General features: G+C 43.9%; 1 protein-coding gene across 1 annotated transcript in view; it reads right to left on the bottom strand.

The window, feature by feature from the left end:
• Positions 1-17,689, bottom strand: part of enox1 (ecto-NOX disulfide-thiol exchanger 1) — a 39,982-nt gene extending 22,293 nt beyond the window's left edge. The window contains exons 1-7 of the mRNA XM_073488522.1: positions 17,631-17,689; positions 16,853-16,994; positions 16,581-16,718; positions 6,979-7,146; positions 6,586-6,792; positions 6,010-6,243; positions 564-776 (exon numbers count right to left, since the gene is read on the bottom strand). Of these exons, the coding sequence (XP_073344623.1) occupies positions 564-776; positions 6,010-6,243; positions 6,586-6,792; positions 6,979-7,146; positions 16,581-16,718; positions 16,853-16,973 (1,081 nt within the window). The 5' untranslated portion in view covers positions 16,974-16,994; positions 17,631-17,689. The remainder of the gene's footprint in view (positions 1-563; positions 777-6,009; positions 6,244-6,585; positions 6,793-6,978; positions 7,147-16,580; positions 16,719-16,852; positions 16,995-17,630) is intronic.
• Positions 17,690-22,154: the final 4,465 nt, after the last annotated feature.

The following is a 22,154-nucleotide window of genomic DNA, read 5'->3' as shown; positions in this document are numbered from 1 at the left end:
TCCACAGACGCACACTGGTGGTTGCTCGATGGCCAGCAGACAGTCTCCATGGCGGCTCTGTGGGCTGCTTGTGCTGCAGTAAGCCAACCTCGACAAGTCTCTTTGAACAGATTCACTACCTGCACCTTTAAGTAAAGTATCTAAGTGCTTCCTCCACCACAGTGCAGTAGAGGGTTAGGGTTAGGTGAGTGATTCAGTCCTGTCTGGGTCCAGGTCCTGCCGTGATGACAGCTGAGATGCTCTGTTGTGTCACTATGACAACTGATAACCTGAGTTGTCTTGTCATCAGCTGCAACATAACTAGCGACCTTTTGGTTTCGACGAGTTTGCAAACATAAAACCTAGAACATCTAATTCTTGTTTTTTTTTAAGGTGGTGATATTTTATTAATAACGCACATTAAATGAACAATTATACGATCAGTCACAATGACTGGTTTATTCTGTGGCACGAGTCCTCAGAGTGAACTTACCTGAATAACTGCACAGTCACATGTTTCCTGTGTGCGGCTGCCTGTCTGAGTCGCGTCAGTACGACTGTTTGAAATAAGAAAGTGTTCTTACACTGTGTTAAAATGGCCATCAGGGCATTCTTGAAGATCTCTTTGGCGCGCTCCATCTCCTCCTCGTGCTGAGCTTTCTCACCCATCAGCCGCCGGACGTGGCTGTTAGCCGACTGGATCATGGAGTAGAAGTGATTGGCGGTCCGGCGGTTGACTTCGCCCCGGTCGATCCAGGTGAACAGCACTGCCGTGGCCTCGCTGAACTTATGGTCATCTGTGGGAGAAAAGTACATGAGTGTAGGAGACTTACAGCACTTGTAACGCAGTATTTTCATATTGTTATATTGATCTTTTACTTAAGAAAAGAGTCTGAATACTTCTTCCACAGCTGCTCATCAGCCTCCTGTTTCATGTGACATCACATCAAATAGTGAGTGAACAGTTGGATGTGAGAGACATTTCATGGGACCTTTAACACTCAGTCAGGCTAAACAAACAGCAGAGCAGCCAGTCAGGATTTTAATCCTTCTCGTGGGGCCTTCATGGCTCTGTGAACCAGCCACTGAACACAAAAGGCATTTCTGATTTTCAACTTTTCAACCAAAACCAGGAGCTGCATTCGTGCTCAGTCATAAAAAGCCTCAGCGGGCTCTGCCGACTGCGTTCTCCCCCATTTGAATAATAATTGAACAGTGCCACCGAGTGAATTAGAGAGCATTTAATGAGCTCAATACCCACTGCAACGCAACCTGTAAGAAGACACTTTCCCGCTCTGATAAAGCCCCATTCACACACAGCAGCAGATTACAGTCACATTACAGCGAGCACAATGAAGCAGAGCTGAATGGGGACGACTGGAGGAATAAAGGAAATTTATTTCCCCTGCTGTTTGAAGTGAAGAATGAATTCAAAAAGGTTATTCAGAGAAAAAAACATGCTTGTTTATGTTAGGCATTAGAGGATGGAGGAGGAGACGGCACACAGGCTCAGCTTTGGGTTTTGTAGTTAAATTGAAGACGCAGAAGCAAACACTAATAAATAAAGCAACAAGCTGCTGGTTTCCAACAGACAAGGTGCATTTATACAGTTCATCAAGTTCATGTTTTTTTTTCATGTCTGTGACAGCATCTGCTCTGCATCACCTGTTCTGCCTGCTTAGAAAACCTGACTCCAAACAGACAATCAAATCTTTGCATAAAGGAGTGACGGAGTTGTTTCCTACTGTCTTTATGCTAAGCTAAGCTAACTGGCTTAGTGCAATGTAGAATATTACCCAGTGAGATGTAGAGGAGTAGAAGTGGAAATTAAAAAAAACTCACACAAAGTACCTCTTACTTGTACTGGGGTACGGTACTGTAGCAGTCCTCTAGGAAAATCTGAATAACAATTAATTATTTTATTGTAGCTGCAAAATGATTAATGACAGTGGATATTGGTTATTACAGCTACTGTAGTATTACTAGTGTCACTGGTAAAATAATGGACTGTAGAGATCTTCTGATCTGACGCTCTGAAGCTTTCCTATCATCACACTAAGTAGAGCAGCTACAGACAAACTGTTTCAGTGTGTTCACCAACAGCATGAAGAATATCAATAATCATGTAGCTTCCTAAATGATTCATTTAAAACTGTTGCCAGGTATCACACCAGGTGATCTGCACAGGAGATTATAGTCCACACACACAGACACACACACATTGTTGTTCACAGTCACCTGTAAATCAGCTTCAGAGTCTGAACATGGTTTCAGATTCATGCTACATTTTAAATGAATTTCTCCATCCATGACGCAGCCTCCTGAAGCTCATCATCACCATCAGACTACACAGGTCACCATAAAAAGTCACATGTTCACTCTTTAAACTTTAAACTCTGATGGTTCTCTTTCATAATATTTCGTTCGATGTCTCACTATGGGATGCATGCCCTCAGAAGCATTAATCTCATTATGCCAATCCTGATTGGCTGGTGAACGTGTCCATCCGCCTCAGGTAGTCCCATTTACCTTAAATAGCGTGTGCGGACGGCACCACGTCATTCAAACACCTCTTCTCACTCGGAGCATATCTCTCGTCCAGGGCTAGCTAGCTAAACTGTCCACAGACAGGTCTTATTTAGCTGCTGTCGCCGGGCGCTACTAGCCTTGGATATTTTTTCCTTTTTCTGCTTCGTTGGTTATACCAGATCGAACCCAGTGCTTTCCTTGCCCTCCTCGGCTTGGTTAGCACTGTCCTCGACGCCCAACCACGGCAGTTCGAGCACTGAGCATTAGCACACCAGCTAATCTCTCGACTTCTTCACGGTTAGCACACCAACTAACTGCCTCGACTCCCTGCCTGCACACCAGCCCGCGAGGAATGGAGGCTAAATCCCCTCACACCAGAGGGCACGGAGACTCTGGGGCCCGACTCTGTCGTTGCGGGAACAAGATATCGAGTATGGATCCACACCAGGTCTGCTTGAGCTGCCTGGGGCTGGAACACGCCCGGCTAGCTATCGACGTCCCCGGCTCGTGTCAACACTGTGTGGTGTTCACCGTCACGAGTCTCCGCAGACGGCTAGCCCGCCAAGCTAGTTTGTCTGGACATGACCCCTATGTCCCAAAAATGGAGGATCTCGAGGAGATACAGGCTGCAGTTCGCCACTGTCCCTCCGTGATTCGCCGGTATAATACACTCCCAGGCTCAGGCAGAGTCAGCTCGCATTTTACAGGAGGAAATCCTCTCACTTCTGTCAATCTGAAAGACGCGTATTTCCACATCCCGATCTATCCTACCCACAGAAAGTATCTGAGATTCGCTTTCCAGGGGATCTGTTACGAGTACCGCGTGCTCCCTTTCGGTCTGTCTTTAAGCCCGAGGGTGTTTGTGCGGTGCACGGAAGCGGCAATAGCCCCGCTGAGACAGCAGGGCATCCGCTTGGGCACATATCTGGACGATTGGCTGCTGTTGGCACAGTCAGAGCAGGAGGCCAGGGCGCACATGTGTATTCTCATACCACACCTATTCGATCTGGGTTTCGTGATAAATGCAGAAAAGAGCATGCTGTCCCCACCACAGGGCATAATCTTTCTGGGATTATCCCTGGACTCGGTGACTTTCACAGCATGCCTCTTGGCAGAACGAGTGAAATCTTTCAGGGCATGTCCCACGCTCTTTCATCCAGGCAAATCTGTTCAATTCAGATTGTGTCTTCGATTACTCGGGCTGATGGCGTCTGCCATTCTCGTAGTCTGTCTCGGTCGCCTCCACATGAGGGAATTCCAGCTTTGGGTGGCCTCATGCAGCTGGGCTCCGTCCTGTCCAGGAAGGTGGTCACTATGGACGCCAGCCTGACAGGTTGGGGCGGAATTCACGAGGGCCTGTCTGTGAGGGGCCACTGGAGTGTGGACCTCTAGCGGTCTCACATAAATTTTCTGGAATTGTCAGCAGTGTTCCTCTCCCTGAAATATTTCCTTCCATCTCTCATGGGTCATCATGTCCTGGTGAGGACGGACAATATGACAACGGTGGCGTACATTAACCGTCGGGGGCGTTACGCTCCCGTCAGTTGTACATGCTGGCACGCAAACTGATCCTGTGGAGCTGCGGTCATCTCCTCTCCCTGAGAGCGACGCACGTCCCGGGAGCCCTGAACACGGGCACGGACCTGTTGTCCAGGGGCGCGCCAGTATACGGGGAGTGGACTCTACACCTGGAGATTGTGGAACAGCTATCGGCCCGTTACGGTCGGGCCATGGTGGATCTGTTCACGTTGAGAGAAAACGCACAGTGCACACTGTTTTACTCTCTGCGCAGCATGGATGCTCCCCTCGGTGTAGATGCACTAGCGCACACCTGGCCGCACAAGCTTCTTTATGGTTCCCTCCCCTGGCCTTGATACCCCCCACTCTGTCCAGAGTGAGGGAGCATGGCCACGCACTGCTTTTGATAGCTCCGCATTGGCCTGCAATGCACTGGCTGGCGGAGATATATCAGTTGCTGTGCGCTCAGCCCTGGCAGCTCCTGCTGTGCAGGGACCTGCTATCGCAGGGGGGAGGGACGGTCTTCCACCCGCACCCAGAATGCATGGCACTGTGGGCTTGGCCCCTGAGTGGCTCAATCTGTCAGCTGTGGGACTCTCACAACAAGTGATTTCCACTATACAAAGTGCTCGAGCCTCCTCCACTAGGTCTCTGTATGACTGTAAGTGGAGAGTGTTTGAGGGGTGGTGTCACAGAAACGGCCACATTCCCTTTCAGTGTCCAGTAGGAGTGATATTGTCATTCTTGCAGGACCTAATTGACAAACGAAAAGCCTTCACCACGGTTAAAGTTTACTTGGCAGCTATCGCCGCCTGTCACGTGGGGTTTGGGAAGCAAACAGCGAGCCAGCACCCGCTGGTTTGCCATTTTATGAAGGGAGCGTGCAGGCTTGTCCCCATGTCCAGACCACTGGTACCACCATGGGATCTGGCTGTGGTTCTGGAGGGGCTTAAAGGCCCTCCCTTTGAGCCACTGGAGAGTGCAGACTTGAAACACGTGTCTCTCAAGACAGTGTTGTTACTGGCTCTGGCTTCGGCTAAACGGGTTAGTGACATCCATGCGCTTTCAGTGCATCCGTCATGCGCTCAACTCTCTCCGGGGGATGTAAGCCCAACCCGGCTTTTGTGCCTAAGGTGGTGGGCTCATGTTCTCCTATTGACCTTGTGGCCTTTGCTGCTTCACCAGGAGAGCAGTGGTCGCATGTGTTGTGTCCAGTCCGTGCGGTGCGCACTTACATGGATAGGACAAAGGGCTTCAGGAGGAGCGATCAGTTGTTCCTCTCCTGGGATAATCCTCATAAGGGAAATCCTATCACAAAGCAGCGCTTATCCCACTGGGTGGTGGAGGCAATTGCTTTGGCCATACGAGTCACGGTTTGCAGCCACCTGTGGGCCTGCGAGCACACTCAACTCGGGGCTTGGCTGCATCCTGAGCCTTATTCAGGGGAGTTTCTGTTCAGGACATCTGTGCTGCAGTGAGTTGGTCCTCGCCTCTCACTTTTATCTGTTTCTATATGCTGGATGTCTCCACTCCGTGTGGCACACGCAGTTTTGCTGTCCTGATTGGAACAGAGTACTTTTCCATGTGGGTTGGTGGACGCTAGATAGGCTTGTCTGGCAATACGGGAGCTACCACATCCCATAGTGAGACATCGAACGAAATATTATGAAAGAGAACTTTGGGTTATTTACATAACCCTGGTTCTCTGAGATATATGAGTGAGATGTCTTACCAGACACCCCTTGGGCGAGTGAGAAGAGGTGCTTATCTTGAATGATGTGGTGCCGTCCGCATGCGCTATTTAAGGTAGATGGGACCACCTGAGGCGGATGGACACGTTCACCAGCCAATCAGGATTGGCATGATGAGATTAATGCTTCTGAGGGCTGCAGCGAGGCATGCATCCTATAGTGAGACATCTCACTCATATTACTCAGAGAACCAGGGTTATGTAAATAACCCAAAGTTTTTCTCTGGTCTCACCTTTTAGTCTCTCTGCCAACAGTGCCGCCTCGTGTTCAGAGTAGTGGACAATAGGCGGAGGAGATGGCGGCCGCAGTCGGTCTTCGTGAATCTTGCGGCGGTGTCTTTCCTCTCTGGCGAGTAGGCGTTGTTTACACTCCCACTCATACAGGTCATCTCTGGCCTGGGCAAAGTCCACATGGATCCTCCCTGAGTCCTTCTTATCAGTGCTGGATCCAATACGCATCCGATACCCTGAGAGCAGAGCAAACATGACCTGACCTACAACAGAAACTTCATCACTTGAAGACTGTAGACTTTTACAGGTTACTCACAAGTGATCACTTTGACATGTAACTGATTAAATAACGAATTACATTTAATTTTATCCTCAATCTTTTGTCCTGTACATAAATAAACTTCATAAACATCTGATTAACACCTTCAAGAATCTTGACAGAGAAATCTAGATTCAGAGGAGATGAGCGACCTCTGAAACTGCTCTGCATCTTGGCTCCAGGCTACACTAGCCACTACTAGTGTGTGTGTGTGTGTGTGTGTGTGTGTGTGTGTGTGTGTGGATCTGAGACCTCTCACCTGACAGGTAAATAGCCTTGTCCACCATGAACTCCTCACTGAAGCGGATGTGACAGAAGTTCTTCTTGCTTTTGCGGATGGCGATGATCTCTCCGCACTGATCGAACATTTCTCTGATGATTTCCTCGGTGGCGTTCTCCGGTAAACCTCCCAAAAACACCGTCTTACAGCCGGGAGGGCGCTCCCGCGTTGATGGAGGGGGCAGATCTGAAGGATGTCACATCATGTTCAGCTCTATATTATCACATACTATATGTATTATGACATTATTTCCTTTGCTACATTACATTTTTGTTGTTTTTGAAGAAAAGTCTCTGAATGATCGTCTGTATCGGCGTCTCTGACCTCTGTACCTGTCACACAGTACTGACAGTAAACTCAGTGAGATCTTACTGGGGTTCTGAGGGAACAGAGTGCAGCTCTGGCAGTGAATAATCTCCTTGACGACTGGCATGTCAGGGGGTACAGGCGGGGGAGGGACCAGGCTGATGCCCGCCATCATGGGGTTAATGGGCGCGATGAGTCCCAGACTGGGGTCGAACCTCTGGATACACAGAGAGTCTGCAGGACACAACGACATGATGCAAGTGTGAAGTCATCACTCATTTAATCAATACAACACCTGTACAGTCCAACACAGAAGACCCTGACCTCTGACCCCTGAACCCTGACCTCTGACCCACCTGTTACATAACTTTGTCCAGAGCAGCATAAACATCCACCATGATTCGACAACATGTCTCAGTATTAATCTAATAATTCTCTAATTATACTTCCATTACTGCATAGCTGTACTTTTACTACATGAAGCTGACAGTACTACTGTACTTTTACTACATGAAGCTGACAGTACTACTGTACTTTTACTACATGAAGCTGACAGTACTGCTGTACATTCACTACATGAAGATGACAGTACTACTGTACTTTTACTTCATGAAGCTGACAGTACTACTGTACTTTTACTACATGAAGCTGACAGTACTACTACTGTACTTTTACTACATGTAGCTGACAGTACTACAGTACTTTTACTACATGAAGCTGACAGTACTACTGTACTTTTACTACATGAAGCTGACAGTACTACAGTACTTTTACTACATGAAGCTGACAGTACTACTGTACTTTTACTACATGAAGCTGACTGTACTGCAGTACTTTTATTACATGAAGCTGACTGTACTGCTGTACTTTTACTACATGAAGCTGACAGTACTGCTGTACTTTTACTACATGAAGCTGACAGTACTACTGTACTTTTACTACATGAAACTGACTGTACTGCAGTACTTTTACTACATGAAGCTGACAGTACTGCTGTATTTTTACTACATGAAGCTGACAGTACTACTGTACTTTTACTACATGAAACTGACTGTACTGCAGTACTTTTACTACATGAAACTGACAGTACTACTGTACTTTTACTACATGAAGCTGGCTGTACTGCAGTACTTTTACTACATGAAGCTGACTGTACTGCTGTACTTTTACTACATGAAGCTGACAGTACCACTGATAAATATAATAGAGTATTTGAGTACTCTACAGTGTTTGAGTACTCCCTCCACTGACGATGTAGTTATTATGAGTATTTATTAAATCATGAGGAGGTAGAATCTGTGTTCTGGTTCAGAGATAATTTCTGCTCACACCTCTAAAATTCTCCTCCTCAGAATCAGAATCAGCCCGGCAGGTAATGAAATACACATTAACTATGATTAGTGTTTCATATTTCCACGTAGTAATTTGTACCCTAAAAAATGTATCATTATTTCATATAAATCGAGCTCCCAGGTCTTCTTTAGAGCACTGGCACCTTTTTATTCCAATTAAAGAACTGATGGCAACACTCACAACACATTTGTTGTCTAAAAGCACAGCAGGCCACAGGAGGAAAAACTGTGGTGTGATATTTCAAAATATAGAAAAGAATCGCGACCGCACATTCAGGGAGGGAGGGAAGTGAATACAGCCTCACTATCTGGAATAAAAAACAGATAAGAGAAGAAAAAATGAGTGCTAGATCTGATAGGAAAGACAAGAAAATACCATCTGAGTGGTAATGAAAGGTAGAAGAGAGAAAATGTGTGTTCTGCAGGATGAAGAGAAAGTGAAGAAGAAGAGAGAAGATAAAGAGCGAGAGGACCGAGGCGACAGGAGCAATGTTTCAGCTGTCTGGGTGAAAATGGAGCAGGCAGGGTGGAGGAGGGCGGTGCATGTTTCTATCTACAATGCTGCAATAACAAGAGAGGGAGGAACGAAACGTCAGCAGAAAATCTGCCACAGCCACCACAGAAGAAGAATAAAGTGATTCAGATTACAGCCGAGAGGAGCTGTCACACAACAACACCACAAACGTCCCTCAATCCAACAGGAAGAAATGTTTCTGCTGCAGCTCAGAGCAGACGATTGATCGAACAGATCACTGATTCAGTGTGAAGGCTTTTACTGCACACACACACACACACACACACACACACACACACCTTAAACAATCAGCAGCACACAGGAAGTGAAGCCTTTTCTATTCACACTGTGTTTGGAATAAAGAGGATTATTTTATGTTTTACATTTGAATCTTTTACTGTTTCTGTTTCCTGTTAGAGGATGACATCATCACAGCATCACTTCATTAAAACCCAAAAAAAACATTTTGTGTCACATAACTCGAGTCTGAATAATTTCAGTTTTTCATGTCAGCGTTTTGAGATTTGTGGAGCTCAAAGCACTGAAATTGAAAACAGATCTGTGCATTTGGTTTCATGGATGTCAGTTTTCTGCTCCAGACTGAAATAAATAAATCAATAACTGTTGGATGGATGACCACGACATTTCGTTGGGTTTTCAGATAAGATGTAAAATAATGTAACTTATTTTCATAATTTTATTACTTTCATTAGTTTGAACCAATTTTTCTTTTGATAAAACATTTTTAAGGTAAAAGATCAAAACAACTCTAGTTTAGTTAATACATGCTGTCATTATCATTTGTGTTGTTCATCTCGAGACACAGACATGTCAGTGATTCTGATCTAGGCTGAAATATTTCAACAACCATGAAATCTGCAGCACACAGTCATGGTCCTCAGATGATGAATCTCGTCTATCTTTCAGAACAGTGCGATCAGAGGACACTGACATTAATGGGTTAAAATATTTAAATATTTAAAGTAAAGATGAAGCACACTCTCAGACAGTCTGTCCTGGAAGTCAATCATCAGGTGCAGCTGACCAATCAGCTGTGTGAATTTCAGATTATCGGTTTCAGAAAGTTACAGAACTCGTCTGATGCAGGTGATGCAGGTGATGGAGGTGATGCAGGTGATGGAGGTGGGGGAGGTGATGCAGATGATGCAGGTGATACAGGTGATGGCGTGATGCAGGTGATGCAGGTGATGGAAGTGATGCAGGTGATGCAGGTGATGGAGGTGATGAAGGTGATGGAGGTGATGCAGGTGATGCAGGTGATGCAGATGATGCAGGTGATGCAGGTGATGGAGGTGATGAAGGTGATGGAGGTGATGCAGGTGATGCAGGTGATGGAGGTGATGCAGATGATGCAGGTGATGCAGGTGATGGAAGTGATGCAGGTGATGGAGGTGATGGAGGTGATGCAGGTGATGGAGGTGATGCAGATGATGCAGGTGATGCAGGTGATGGAAGTGATGCAGGTGATGGAGGTGATGCAGGTGATGGAGGTGATGGAGGTAATGCAGGTGATGGAAGTGATGCAGGTGATGCAGGTGATGGAGGTGATGGAGGTGGGGGAGGTGATACAGATGATGCAGGTGATGGAGGTGATGGAGGTGGGGGAGGTGATGCAGATGATGCAGTTGATGCAGGTGATGGAGGTGATGCAGGTGATGGAGGTGATGGAGGTGGGGGATCGATGCCTCCATGTTGGAAGTGACCAGATCAGAGTTTCTCTCCAAATATCGACTCTTAACATATCCGCATTCACGTCTTTATGCAGTCGATGTTCATCAGCTGACTGATTGTTTTTTAAACATACCTACGGTGACTTCTTCATAAATAAATGCATTTTCTGAAGAAAAATGGTCTTTATTCAGGCATCCTTTGGACAGCACAATCCCAATAATTCCTTATATAATCTAATTTTCTCGCAGCAGCAGGGTTCATAAAGAGCTGTTAAACACTTCCTACACATTCTTCATTAGAGCTCTTCAGGCTTATAAAAGAGAAAAACACTGCAGAGATAATCTTTCACAAAGCTGAACATATGTAGCCTTGGTGCATTCACAGATTCTTCAGGTCTAAGGAAAACTCATTACAGCATCGCCTGCGATAACCCCGACAGGTAAATTACACATTGCGCTGCTACACATTCATCATAATCACATAAGGCTGTTTTTTCTCCCAGAGCCAAAACGACTGGAGCCAGGTTCATTTCTCTGGCTCTGAGCTCTGCTGCATCCGCCAGAAACAGAAGAAGACAGGGGAAGAAATATAGAGAAGAAGAAAAACACACACAAGGAGGAGAAATATGAAAACCAGAGCCAAGAGAGAGAGAGACGCTCTGACACGGAAAATGAGGATTTATGTCTTTAATTATTATTATTTTATGACTGTTTTTCCACCAGAACCACCAAGAGACAAAAGCTGCGGGGAAACATCTGTCTCTGATTACCCTGAAGGTGAGATCTCATTGGTCAGACACACCCGGACACATCAGTGACGGATAAAACTCATCCAACCCTGAACCCACATCATAATTAACTCTTCAGCTAATCAGGTTGATCTGTTTATTCCACAGCTTCAGACGTTTATCTATCAGATCTATAACCGTTTAAAAGAGTGAAAACTGTCTCCTGTAGGTCAGAGGAAACATGGGCTTTTGTGATTTGGGCTGAAATTACCCTTTAATACACATATCAGATTCATGATGTAAATGTTCCCACATGTCGTTTAAAGAGGGAGGAGAGCTGCAGCTGCTGCCAGAGGTGGAGTCTAACGAGCATCACATCATCACTGTAATAATATGTCATCATATCAATATTTCTGCTGCGCTCCTCAGGAATGACGTTGCTAAGTTACAGTCTGTCCCTCCTTACAACAGCTCCTCTCTTCTCTCCTCATTCAGCCTCACTTAAATCCATGCATTCAATTATTTTGAGATTAACTCAAAAAGCCCACAAATCTGTCTGCTGCTCATTTAATAAACTCAATACAGCAGCTCTTATACAACGACAGACCTCCATACAGCAGGAGACTCAGACAAATCCCCAAAACTATTTCATAAACACTAAATCACAATGAGCGGATACATGAAGAGCTTAGTGGATGTTAGACAAATTACAAGTGTTTGGACACATTAAAAAGGGATAGACACATGCAGTACTACACACTAGTGAGGGCCAGACACATGCAGTACTACACACTAGTGAGGGCCAGACAAATGCAGTATTACACACTACTGAGGGACAGACATATGCAGTACTACGCACTACTGAGGGACAGATACATGCAGTACTACACACTACTGAGGGACAGACATATGCAGTACTACACACTACTGAGGGACAGACACATGCAGTACTACACACTACTGAGGGACAGATACATGCAGTACTACACATTACTGAGGGACACACATATGCAGTACTACGCACTACTGAGGGACACACATATGCAGTACTACGCACTACTGAGGGACAGATACATGCAGTACTACACACTACTGAGGGACAGACATCTCTGTTGAAAAAGAACAGTGATATATCTGACTACTTTTTGGAAATTCAGACGTTTGTTGAGTGGTGTGACAATAACCACCTCATTCTTAATGTAAATAAGACAGTTGAAATGGTGTTCGACCTCTGAGGAGTGGGTGACCACAGGCCTGTGGTCATCCACAACGAAGCCATTGCCCAGGTGCAGTCATACAAATATCTGGGTGTCTTCATTGACAACGCACTCACCTGGAGCACACACGTTGATAGCCTCTGTTGCAGACTACAGCAACGGTTGCATTTTTTACGTCGTCTGAGAATCCATGGTGTTGATCAAAGACTTACGTTGATTTTTTATAAGGCAGTCCTAGAAAGTCTGATTAGGTACTGTATTACAGCGTGGTTTGGTAATCTCTCTGTACATCTAAAAAACAAACTGTCTCGGCTAATTCATGCTGCTGGAAAAATTATTGGTGTCAAAGAACACTTCTCCAGTCAGAGTATTTATGAATAGGCCACTTTGCAACAAGCAAATAAGATTGTCTGCGACCCATCACACATCCTGCATGGCGAGTATGAGCTGCTACCGTCTGGTAGAAGGTTTAGAGTTCCTCACTGCAGACTGAACGGATTCAAAAACTCGTTTGTTCCCGTGTCAATCAAGCTGTTAAATAAGGTCAGATAAGTTCAGGTGACTTGTGTTTGCTTGTTTTATATAGGTTAGTAATTTTCCTACTACAATTTTAGCACTTTTTTGCACTCCGGCACTTTGTATGATATAGATGTGCATATCTATTGTATGTGATTGTGTGTATTTGTATGTTCTGTGTCACTTATGGCTGCAGCATGGGCGAATGGCCCAGAACAAATTTCCCACATTGTGGGACAATAAAGTTAATCTTGAATCTTGAATCTTGAATGCAGTACTACACACTACTGAGGGACAGATACGTGCAGTACTACACACTACTGAGGGACAGACACATGCAGCACTACGCACTACTGAGGGACAGACACATGCAGCACTACACACTACTGATGGACAGATATAAGCAGTACTACACATTACTGTTAATTCAGGTTGTGCTTTTATTTTGAAAGTGTTGAGACATGGTGTTTTCACGTGTAAAATTATTCTTCAATACAAGTAAAAATCCGGCCTTCAAAATCTACGCAAGTAAAACTACGGAAGTATTATGAGCAAAATGTACTTAAGTGTCAAAAGTACTGTTGTAGCTGCTTGAACTGGAGCTACTTTGAACTACTTAATAAACAGCTGGCTGGTTACTGCCACTACTACACACACTACTACTACTACTACTACTATTAATACTGCCACTACTACACATACTACTACTACTACTACTACTACTACTACTGTTAATACTGGCACTACTACACATACTACTACTACTACTACCACTACTACTGTTAATACTGGCACTACTACACATACTACTACTACTACTACTACTACTGTTAATACTGCCACTACTACACATACTACTACTACTACTACCACTACTACTGTTAATACTGGCACTACTACACATACTACTACTACTACTACTACTACTGTTAATACTGTCACTACTACACATACTACTACTACTACTACCACTACTATTGTTAATACTGCCACTACTACACATACTACTACTACTACTACTACTACTACTATTAATACTGCCACTACTACACATACTATTATGTTAATACTGCCACTACTACACATACTACTACTACTACTGTTAATACTGCCACTACTACACATACTACTACTACTGCTGCTGTTAATACTGCCACTACTACACGTACTACTACTACTGTTAATACTGCCACTACTACACATACTACTACTATTACTACTACTGTTAATACTGCCACTACTACACCTACTACACATACTACTACTAGTACTACTACTACTGTTAATACTGCCACTACTACACATACTACTACTACTACTGTTAATACTGCCACTACTACACATACTACTACTACTGCTGCTGTTAATACTGCCACTACTACACATACTACTACTACTGTTAATACTGCCACTACTACACATACTACTACTACTACTGTTAATACTGCCACTACTACACCTACTACACATACTACTAGTAGTACTACTACTACTACTACTGTTAATACTGCCACTACTACACATACTACTACTACTACTACTGTTAATACTACCATTACTACACATACTACTACTACTACTGTTAATACTGCCACTACTACACATACTACTACTACTGCTGCTGTTAATACTGCCACTACTACACGTACTACTACTACTGTTAATACTGCCACTACTACACCTACTACACATACTACTACTAGTACTACTACTACTACTACTGTTAATACTGCCACTACTACACATACTACTACTACTACTACTACACGTACTACTACTGTTAATACTACCATTACTACACATACTACTACTACTACTACCACTACAACTGTTAATACTGCCACTACTACACATACTACTATTACTACTACTACTACTGTTAATACTGCCATTACTACACATACTACTACTACTACTACTACCACTGCTACTGTTAATACTGCCACTACTACACATACTACCACTACTACTACCACTACTACTGTTAATACTGCCACTACTACACATACTACTACTACTACTACTACTGTTAATACTGCCACTACTACACATACTATTATGTTAATACTGCCACTACTACACATCCTACTACTACCACTACTACTACTGTTAATACTGCCACTACTACACATACTACTACCACTACTGTTAATACTGCCACTACTACACATACTACTACTACTACTGCTGTTAATACTGCCACTACTACGCCTACTACTACTACTACTACTGTTAATACTGTTAATACTGCCACTACTACACATACTACTACTACTACTACTGTTAATACTGCCACTACTACACATACTATTACTACTACTACTGTTAATACTGCCACTACTACACCTACTACTAGGGCTATGTTATGTTAGGGATATATTGGGGCTATCTTATGGATATGTTAGGGCTATGTTAGGGACATGTTAGAGCTATGTTAGGGACATGTTAGAGCTATGTTAGGGCTATGTTAGGGACATGTTAGGGATATATTAGGCTTATGTTAGGGATATATTAGGGATATGTTAGGGCTATGTTAGGGATATGTTAGGGATATGTTAGGCTTATGTTAGGGATATATTGGGGCTATCTTAGGGCTATGTTAGGGATATGTTAGGGATATGTTAGGGATATACTGGGGCTATGTTAGGGATATGTTAGGCTTATGTTAGGGATATATTGGGGCTATCTTAGGGATATGTTAGGCTTATGTTAGGGTTATGTTAGGGATAAGTTAGGGATATGTTAGGGTTGCATTAGGGATATGTTAGGGATATGTTTGGGCTATGTTAGGGCTATGTTAGGGTTGCATTCGGGATATGTAAGGGTGTTAGGGTTAGGGATATGTTAGGGTTATGTCAGGCTTATGTTAGGGCTATGTTAGGGTTATGTTAGGGATATGTTAGGGCTAAGTGAAGGCTATGTTAGGGTTATGTTAGGGCTATGTTAGGGTTGCATTAGGGATATGTTAGGGTTAGGGATATGTTAGGGTTATGTTAGGCTTATGTTAGGGCTATATTAGGGTTATGTTAGGGTTATTTTAGGCTTATGTTAGGGCTATGTTAGGGTTGCATTAGGGATATGTTAGGGATATGTTTGGGCTATGTAAGGGATATCTTAGGGATATTTTAGGGTGTCAGGGTTGCATTAGGGATATGTTAGGGCTATGTTAGGGTTGCATTAGGGATATGTTTGGGTTGCATTAGGGATTTGTTAGGCTTATGTTAGGCTTATGTTTGGGTTGCATTAGGGATATGTTAGGGATATTAGGGATATGTTTGGGCTATGTGCAGAATTGATGACATTCACATTAGACTCAGCTGGACAGTGTGTTCTGTGATTATTTGCGTATGTAAAATGTAGTTAAAGTATCGCCAGTGAAGTAATGGTGTCAGTAAAATGTCCCTGCAGGCTGTGACTGCATTGTGATATTCTATTTGATGATCATCTGCTGATTATTGGTTTGGTGAAAATAGTGAGAAATGTGGTGACAATGAGCCAGAGCACAATGTGACACCTTCACAATGTTTGTTTAGTCCTACCAGCAGTCCAAACCTCCACATTATTACAAATACTTTCAAATCATTGAAATTATTCAGGGAAAAGCAGAAAATCTCGACATCTGTGTCTGAACTAGTTTCAGAAGAAAATACCTGAAACGAGCTGCTGCTCGCCGAGGCCCACAGGCATGATGCCCAGGTTGTTCATGGCCGTGGCCCAGGCTCCATGATCCGTGACGGGGACACTCAGGTGGTTCTGCTCAGCACCCAGACTACCTACACCATCAGCTGCTACACCACACACACACACACACACACACACACACACACACATACACACACAGATAATCAGACACATGAAGGAGAAAACATGATTGACAGGAATGTCTTTTTCTTTTCTAAAATGTCAGAAAATCGTTTTTTACCACTGGCCATCGCAGGTTGTCTCTTCTCGTCTCTGTCTTCAGTCGTCTCATCAGATCCTTTCTCTGACTGATGAAGGGATGAGATCAATGGATCAATGGATGGATGAACAGACCGGTTCATCCAGTCAGTGCCAGAGTCCACCTGAGGAAGGAAAGAACGGAAGAGTTCAGAAGATCTTAAAATCAGAATAAATCCCTGAGAGCTGTGATGAATCATCGAGCTGACGCACAGGCAGAGAAATGTTGAGGTAATTAAGAAGCAACGTTACAATCCAAGCTCAGTTTCCAACAGGGAGAGCTGTTACAGACACACACACACACACACACACAGCCTTTGATATGGTGACACAACTCTTCAGCAGCAGTTTCTAATCTTTGAAAACACACAAAACTGTGCTCTCAACTCCAAACACACACACACACACACACAGGCACAGTGTGTGCTGCTGGTGGGTTGGTGTCTCACTCATTACCACTTCTCCTCCTCTGTGCTGTCGAGCTGTCATGGAAAAAATCTGCAAACTGACAGCCTGAATTAATCCCTCATTTCTGTCTGACAGGAAAGAAATCAGCTGCGTCCATATAACTGAAGCAGAGGTCACACAGGGTTCAAGTCTCCGCCCACTGTGATTGTTCCCTGTATTGATTTGATGTTGTGGCCTCAGCATAGGAGGTTCAACAATTGGACAGCTTTAACAAATATGTCCAAAGATGATTTTATTCTCCTCTAAAAAATGGAAAACTACACAACTAGAATGGCACTCAGTAGAGTGCATACCTTAGCCAAGGCCCAACAATCATGTTACATCTTCTGTCCCTTGGCAACCTGTCTGCCTTGGAGCAGGACTGTCTCTCTCGGTGTGGACGATTGTCTGCAGGTGTGTCAGGGAGGAGCCACCAGCTGCACCTGATCTTCATAATCAAGACCTTTTCAGATACTCTGTTCAGCCATTTCTACTGCGTTCAAGCTATATTATCTAAGAGTTCTGTGATGCCTCGTGATTTCTGGCTGGGATCAACCTTGTTTCTTCATCTTTTCTTAGTCTTGTCATCCCTGACTCCATCCCTGACGTCCACTTAAGTCTGCTGATCATCTCCATCCCGGAGTGTGTAGCTCTGCCTCCTGAGCTACAGCTGCCCCAGCTGTAGCTCCGGAGGAGCAGCAGGTCGTTTAGTAAGTGTTTTAAGTGCTTTGGGCGGTCTGTAGACTGGAGAAGCGTTATGGACATGCAAGTCTGTTTACCAATCCCTGCCGCTCTGCTCTGGATCACAACTCAAAACCAGGAAACCTCTCCAGACCAGCACCCTTCAGTCCCATTTAGCTTCCTATCAGTTTTTTTTTTTTTTCAATAAAACCTCTGATGTTGTCTGCAATTTAGTTCACCATAGTTTTCCTTACCCCATAACAAAGGGCCAACCCTAAACAAATCAGACCTAATCACTGTTGGTACCTTTCTGAATCCCCATTATCTAAGCTGTACATTGGTACCATACGGGATCAGTGTAGCTGCATCTAAACAGTTTCCAAACCACAACTGACATTAAGTTGCAGGTTTCTGTCCCTATTTGTTACTGTATAGATGCTACAAAAGCTAAAAAAAAAATAAAAAAAACATATCCGCTAGGTCTGTATTTAGGATCAGAATCAAATCGTAATTCAGATACCAGCCACCTAAAAACACCTGATTTGTTTTCATCAATATCCATGCATTATTATTATAGACATTAACCAAAATGTGGGAAAAACTCCCCAAAAAATCCTAATGTCATAATAGAAAGAAACGGAGGGGGGGGGGGATCCTGATCCATCTTTATTTTAATGCTGCTGCCAAACCAACCAACCAACCAATAAAGCAAGCAACCAGCAAACCAACCAATAAAGCAAGCAACCAGCAAACCAACCAATAAACCAACTAACAGACCAACCAATAAACCAACCAACCAGTAAACCAACCAATAAACCAACCAACCAGCAAACCAACCAATAAACCAACCAACCAAGCAACAAACCAACAAAAAAGCAACCAGCCAACCAGCAAACCAACCAACCAATAAACTAATAAACCAGCCAACCAGCCAACCAGCAAACCAACCAACCAATAAACCAATAAACCAACCAATCAATACACCAACCAACCAGCAAACCAACCAATAAACCAACCAACCAAGCAACAAATCAACAAAAAAGCAACCAGCAAACAAACCAACCAATAAACCAATAAACCAACCAACCAGCAAACCAACCAACCAACCAACCAACCAATAAACCAACAAAAAATACAACCAATCAACCAACACTGGTAAAAAAAAAATCATAACCTATGTGGCAGAGGTATTAATTATAATGTCATTTATAATTGTATTTTATTACACAAAAAGTGAAATATCTCTTTACAGAACCATAAATACTTCTACTGTCGAGATCCTAAATGTGTCAGTGTGTTTTCCCTCAGTCTTTCATGTAGGATTATAACACTGTTGTGTTGGTATACCGGACACGTATCACTCTCTGTCAGCCCACTCTGCTCTGCAGTCGTCATCATTATCCACATCTGACACCACCACAACACATCCAGGTTTAACTGAGATACAATCAGATCAATCAGATTGACCGTATCAATAACATCAATCACATCACTTTCAGTAAAACATGTTCTTTACTGGTACGATGAGTTTAACATAAATGTTCTGATTGGACGGGAGCAGCAGTTGGTAAACAAGTCACTGCAGGCTGAGAACAGATCAGCTCTGTTTGTATCACAGAGTCAACACTAAAGAGTCTAACCAAGTCCTCACAAAGACTGAACATGCTCTCACACACACGCACACACACACACACACACACACACACACACACACATCCTGCAGGCAGAATTAGGTCCCTGACGATACGGAGAGGGATTGTGGATTATGACGAGTCGAGGAAGCTGCTGAGCTTCACTGCAGCTTCACACAAAATCCATGAGTTTATTTTAAGAAACGTTTATCTGGCAAATAAAATTGTTTAGCCATGCTAGCTTGGCATCTGTGGAGATGTTACTGTCAGTGTGTCCTCTACTTTGGTCCAGACTGAAATATAAGATAAGATGTACCTTTATTGATCCCTGTACGACAAATTCAACTTGGCACAAGGGAGAAGTGCAGAAGCGAACAAACAGTGTGCAAATAACACAATACAGAAAGTAGTAGGGTGAGGTAGAAGCTGACGACGAGAAATATAAAAAAGAATAAAATAAAAATGTACTCAAAGAAATAGATAAAGTACAATAGAAAGGAGATGCTGTTTACACTAGATGGATCTGTATGCATATGCCTGTGTGTCAAGTCTGTGATGGATTGTGATGAAATGTGGTTCAGACATTCATGTTCACAGGTGACAGACTGCAGACCTGGAGACAAAATATACCAACAAAATCATATAAAATGTTGTCAAACTGCTCAGCAAATTGGCAGCCATGACAATAATGATGATGATGACGATCATGATGAAATGCTGAACAGAAAATTAAATTTGTATAAAGTTTATTTTAGTTGTGTATTTCGGTTTCAGATGATTTCTGTAACAAGTCAAACACATTTCCAGAGAAAGATTTTATTTTAAATCAGTCATATGAGCAAGTGGTAAATCATGACTCGTCAGATCTTAAAATCACGATTCATCTGATCTTAAATCACGATTCATCTGATCTTAAATCATGACTCGTCAGATCTTAAATCACGATTAATCTGATCTTAAATCACAATTTAACTGATCTTAAATCACGATTAATCTGATTTTAAATCACGATTTAACTGATCTTAAATCACGATTCATCTGATCTTAAATCATGACTCGTCAGATCTTATATCACGATTTAACTGATCTTAAATCATGATTCATCTGATCTTAAATCATGACTCGTCAGATCTTAAATCATGATTCATCTGATCTTAAATCACGATTTAACTGAAATAAAAGTCAAGTTGGGGTGAATCAGGTTTCCTGAGTTTTCTGCTTGGCACACACCGTCCTGCAGGGAAACAGAGATATGAGGTTGATTCAGGTATTATGTAAAAATGACAAGATGCTGCAGAGCACACACACACACACACACACACACACACACACACACACACACACACACACACAGTATTTATCCAGGTAGCAGTCATATGTTTAATGGGCCACAGCCAACAGTTACTGGAAATCTAAACAGACACAAACACCTCGAGCTGTGTTCAGTCTGCAGTGACTGTCGCTCTCCGTTCAACTGCTTGCTTCTTCATATCACCCTGTGCGTGTGTGTGTCCATGTGTGTGTGTGTGTGTGTGTGTGTCCATGTGTTTTTGGCAAATGTAATGTGCCATCACAGACTTAAAGACTTCCTCATCTGTTCTCTCTATCTGTTGACTCTACAGGTGTATTCCACCGGAGCTGCTACGGACCCCAGGGCCCACCACCATCCCCCCACTGCTGCCTAGGAGACGGAGGAGGAACCGTAAACAAAAGAGGGGCAAGCGAGCCGGCATGCGTGCTAGGCTACAAGCTAACCCTCACAGACCGGCTCTTCCGAGTCTCTTTCTTACGAACGCCAGGTCTCTCGCCAACAAGATCGACGAGGTCCGGCTGAGAATTATCTCTCGCCGGATGGACAGCTGTGTTGCTGTCGTCACAGAGACCTGGCTGGACGACAACATCCCGGACGCAGCGGCGGAGATAGCGGGCGGATAGGTCCGCAGCTTCAGGGAAGAGCAGAGGCGGAGGTTTGGCGCTGTACGTACACAACGCCTGGTGTACAGCCACACGCACCGTCGGCACATTCTGCTCCCCTGACTTGGAATACCTGGCGGTGAAATGCCGACCGTTCAAGCTGGTCAGAGAACTCTCCTCCATTGTTATTGTGGCCGCCTACATCCCACCGCGGGCTAATGCTAAGCTAGCATTAGAGGAACTCTACTGCCTCATCAGCGGGCAGATGAACGACAACCCGGAGGCGGCTGTGATTGTGGCGGGAGACTTTAACCACGTTGAACTAAAGGCGGTGTTTCCCAAATTTTACAAGTACATCAACTTTCCCACCAGAGGCAATAACATTCTGGACCAGGTCTACTGCAACATCCCTGCTGCTTACAAGGCTGTAGCAGCTCCACACCTGGGCATGTCGGACCACATCTTAGTGGAGCTTATACCGGCCTACAAGCCTCTGGCCTGCAGAACAAAGCCGACCACCAGGACAGTACAGGTTTGGACTGAGGAGGCCTCCTCTGCACTCCAGGACTGCTTTGAGCACACAGACTGGTCTGTGTTCAGCGAAGAGGCAGA

Source organism: Pagrus major, chromosome 19 (genome assembly GCF_040436345.1).
Source record: "Pagrus major chromosome 19, Pma_NU_1.0".
NCBI classification, from domain to species: Eukaryota; Metazoa; Chordata; class Actinopteri; order Spariformes; family Sparidae; genus Pagrus; species Pagrus major.
This window is presented reverse-complemented; position numbering and strand designations above follow the sequence as displayed.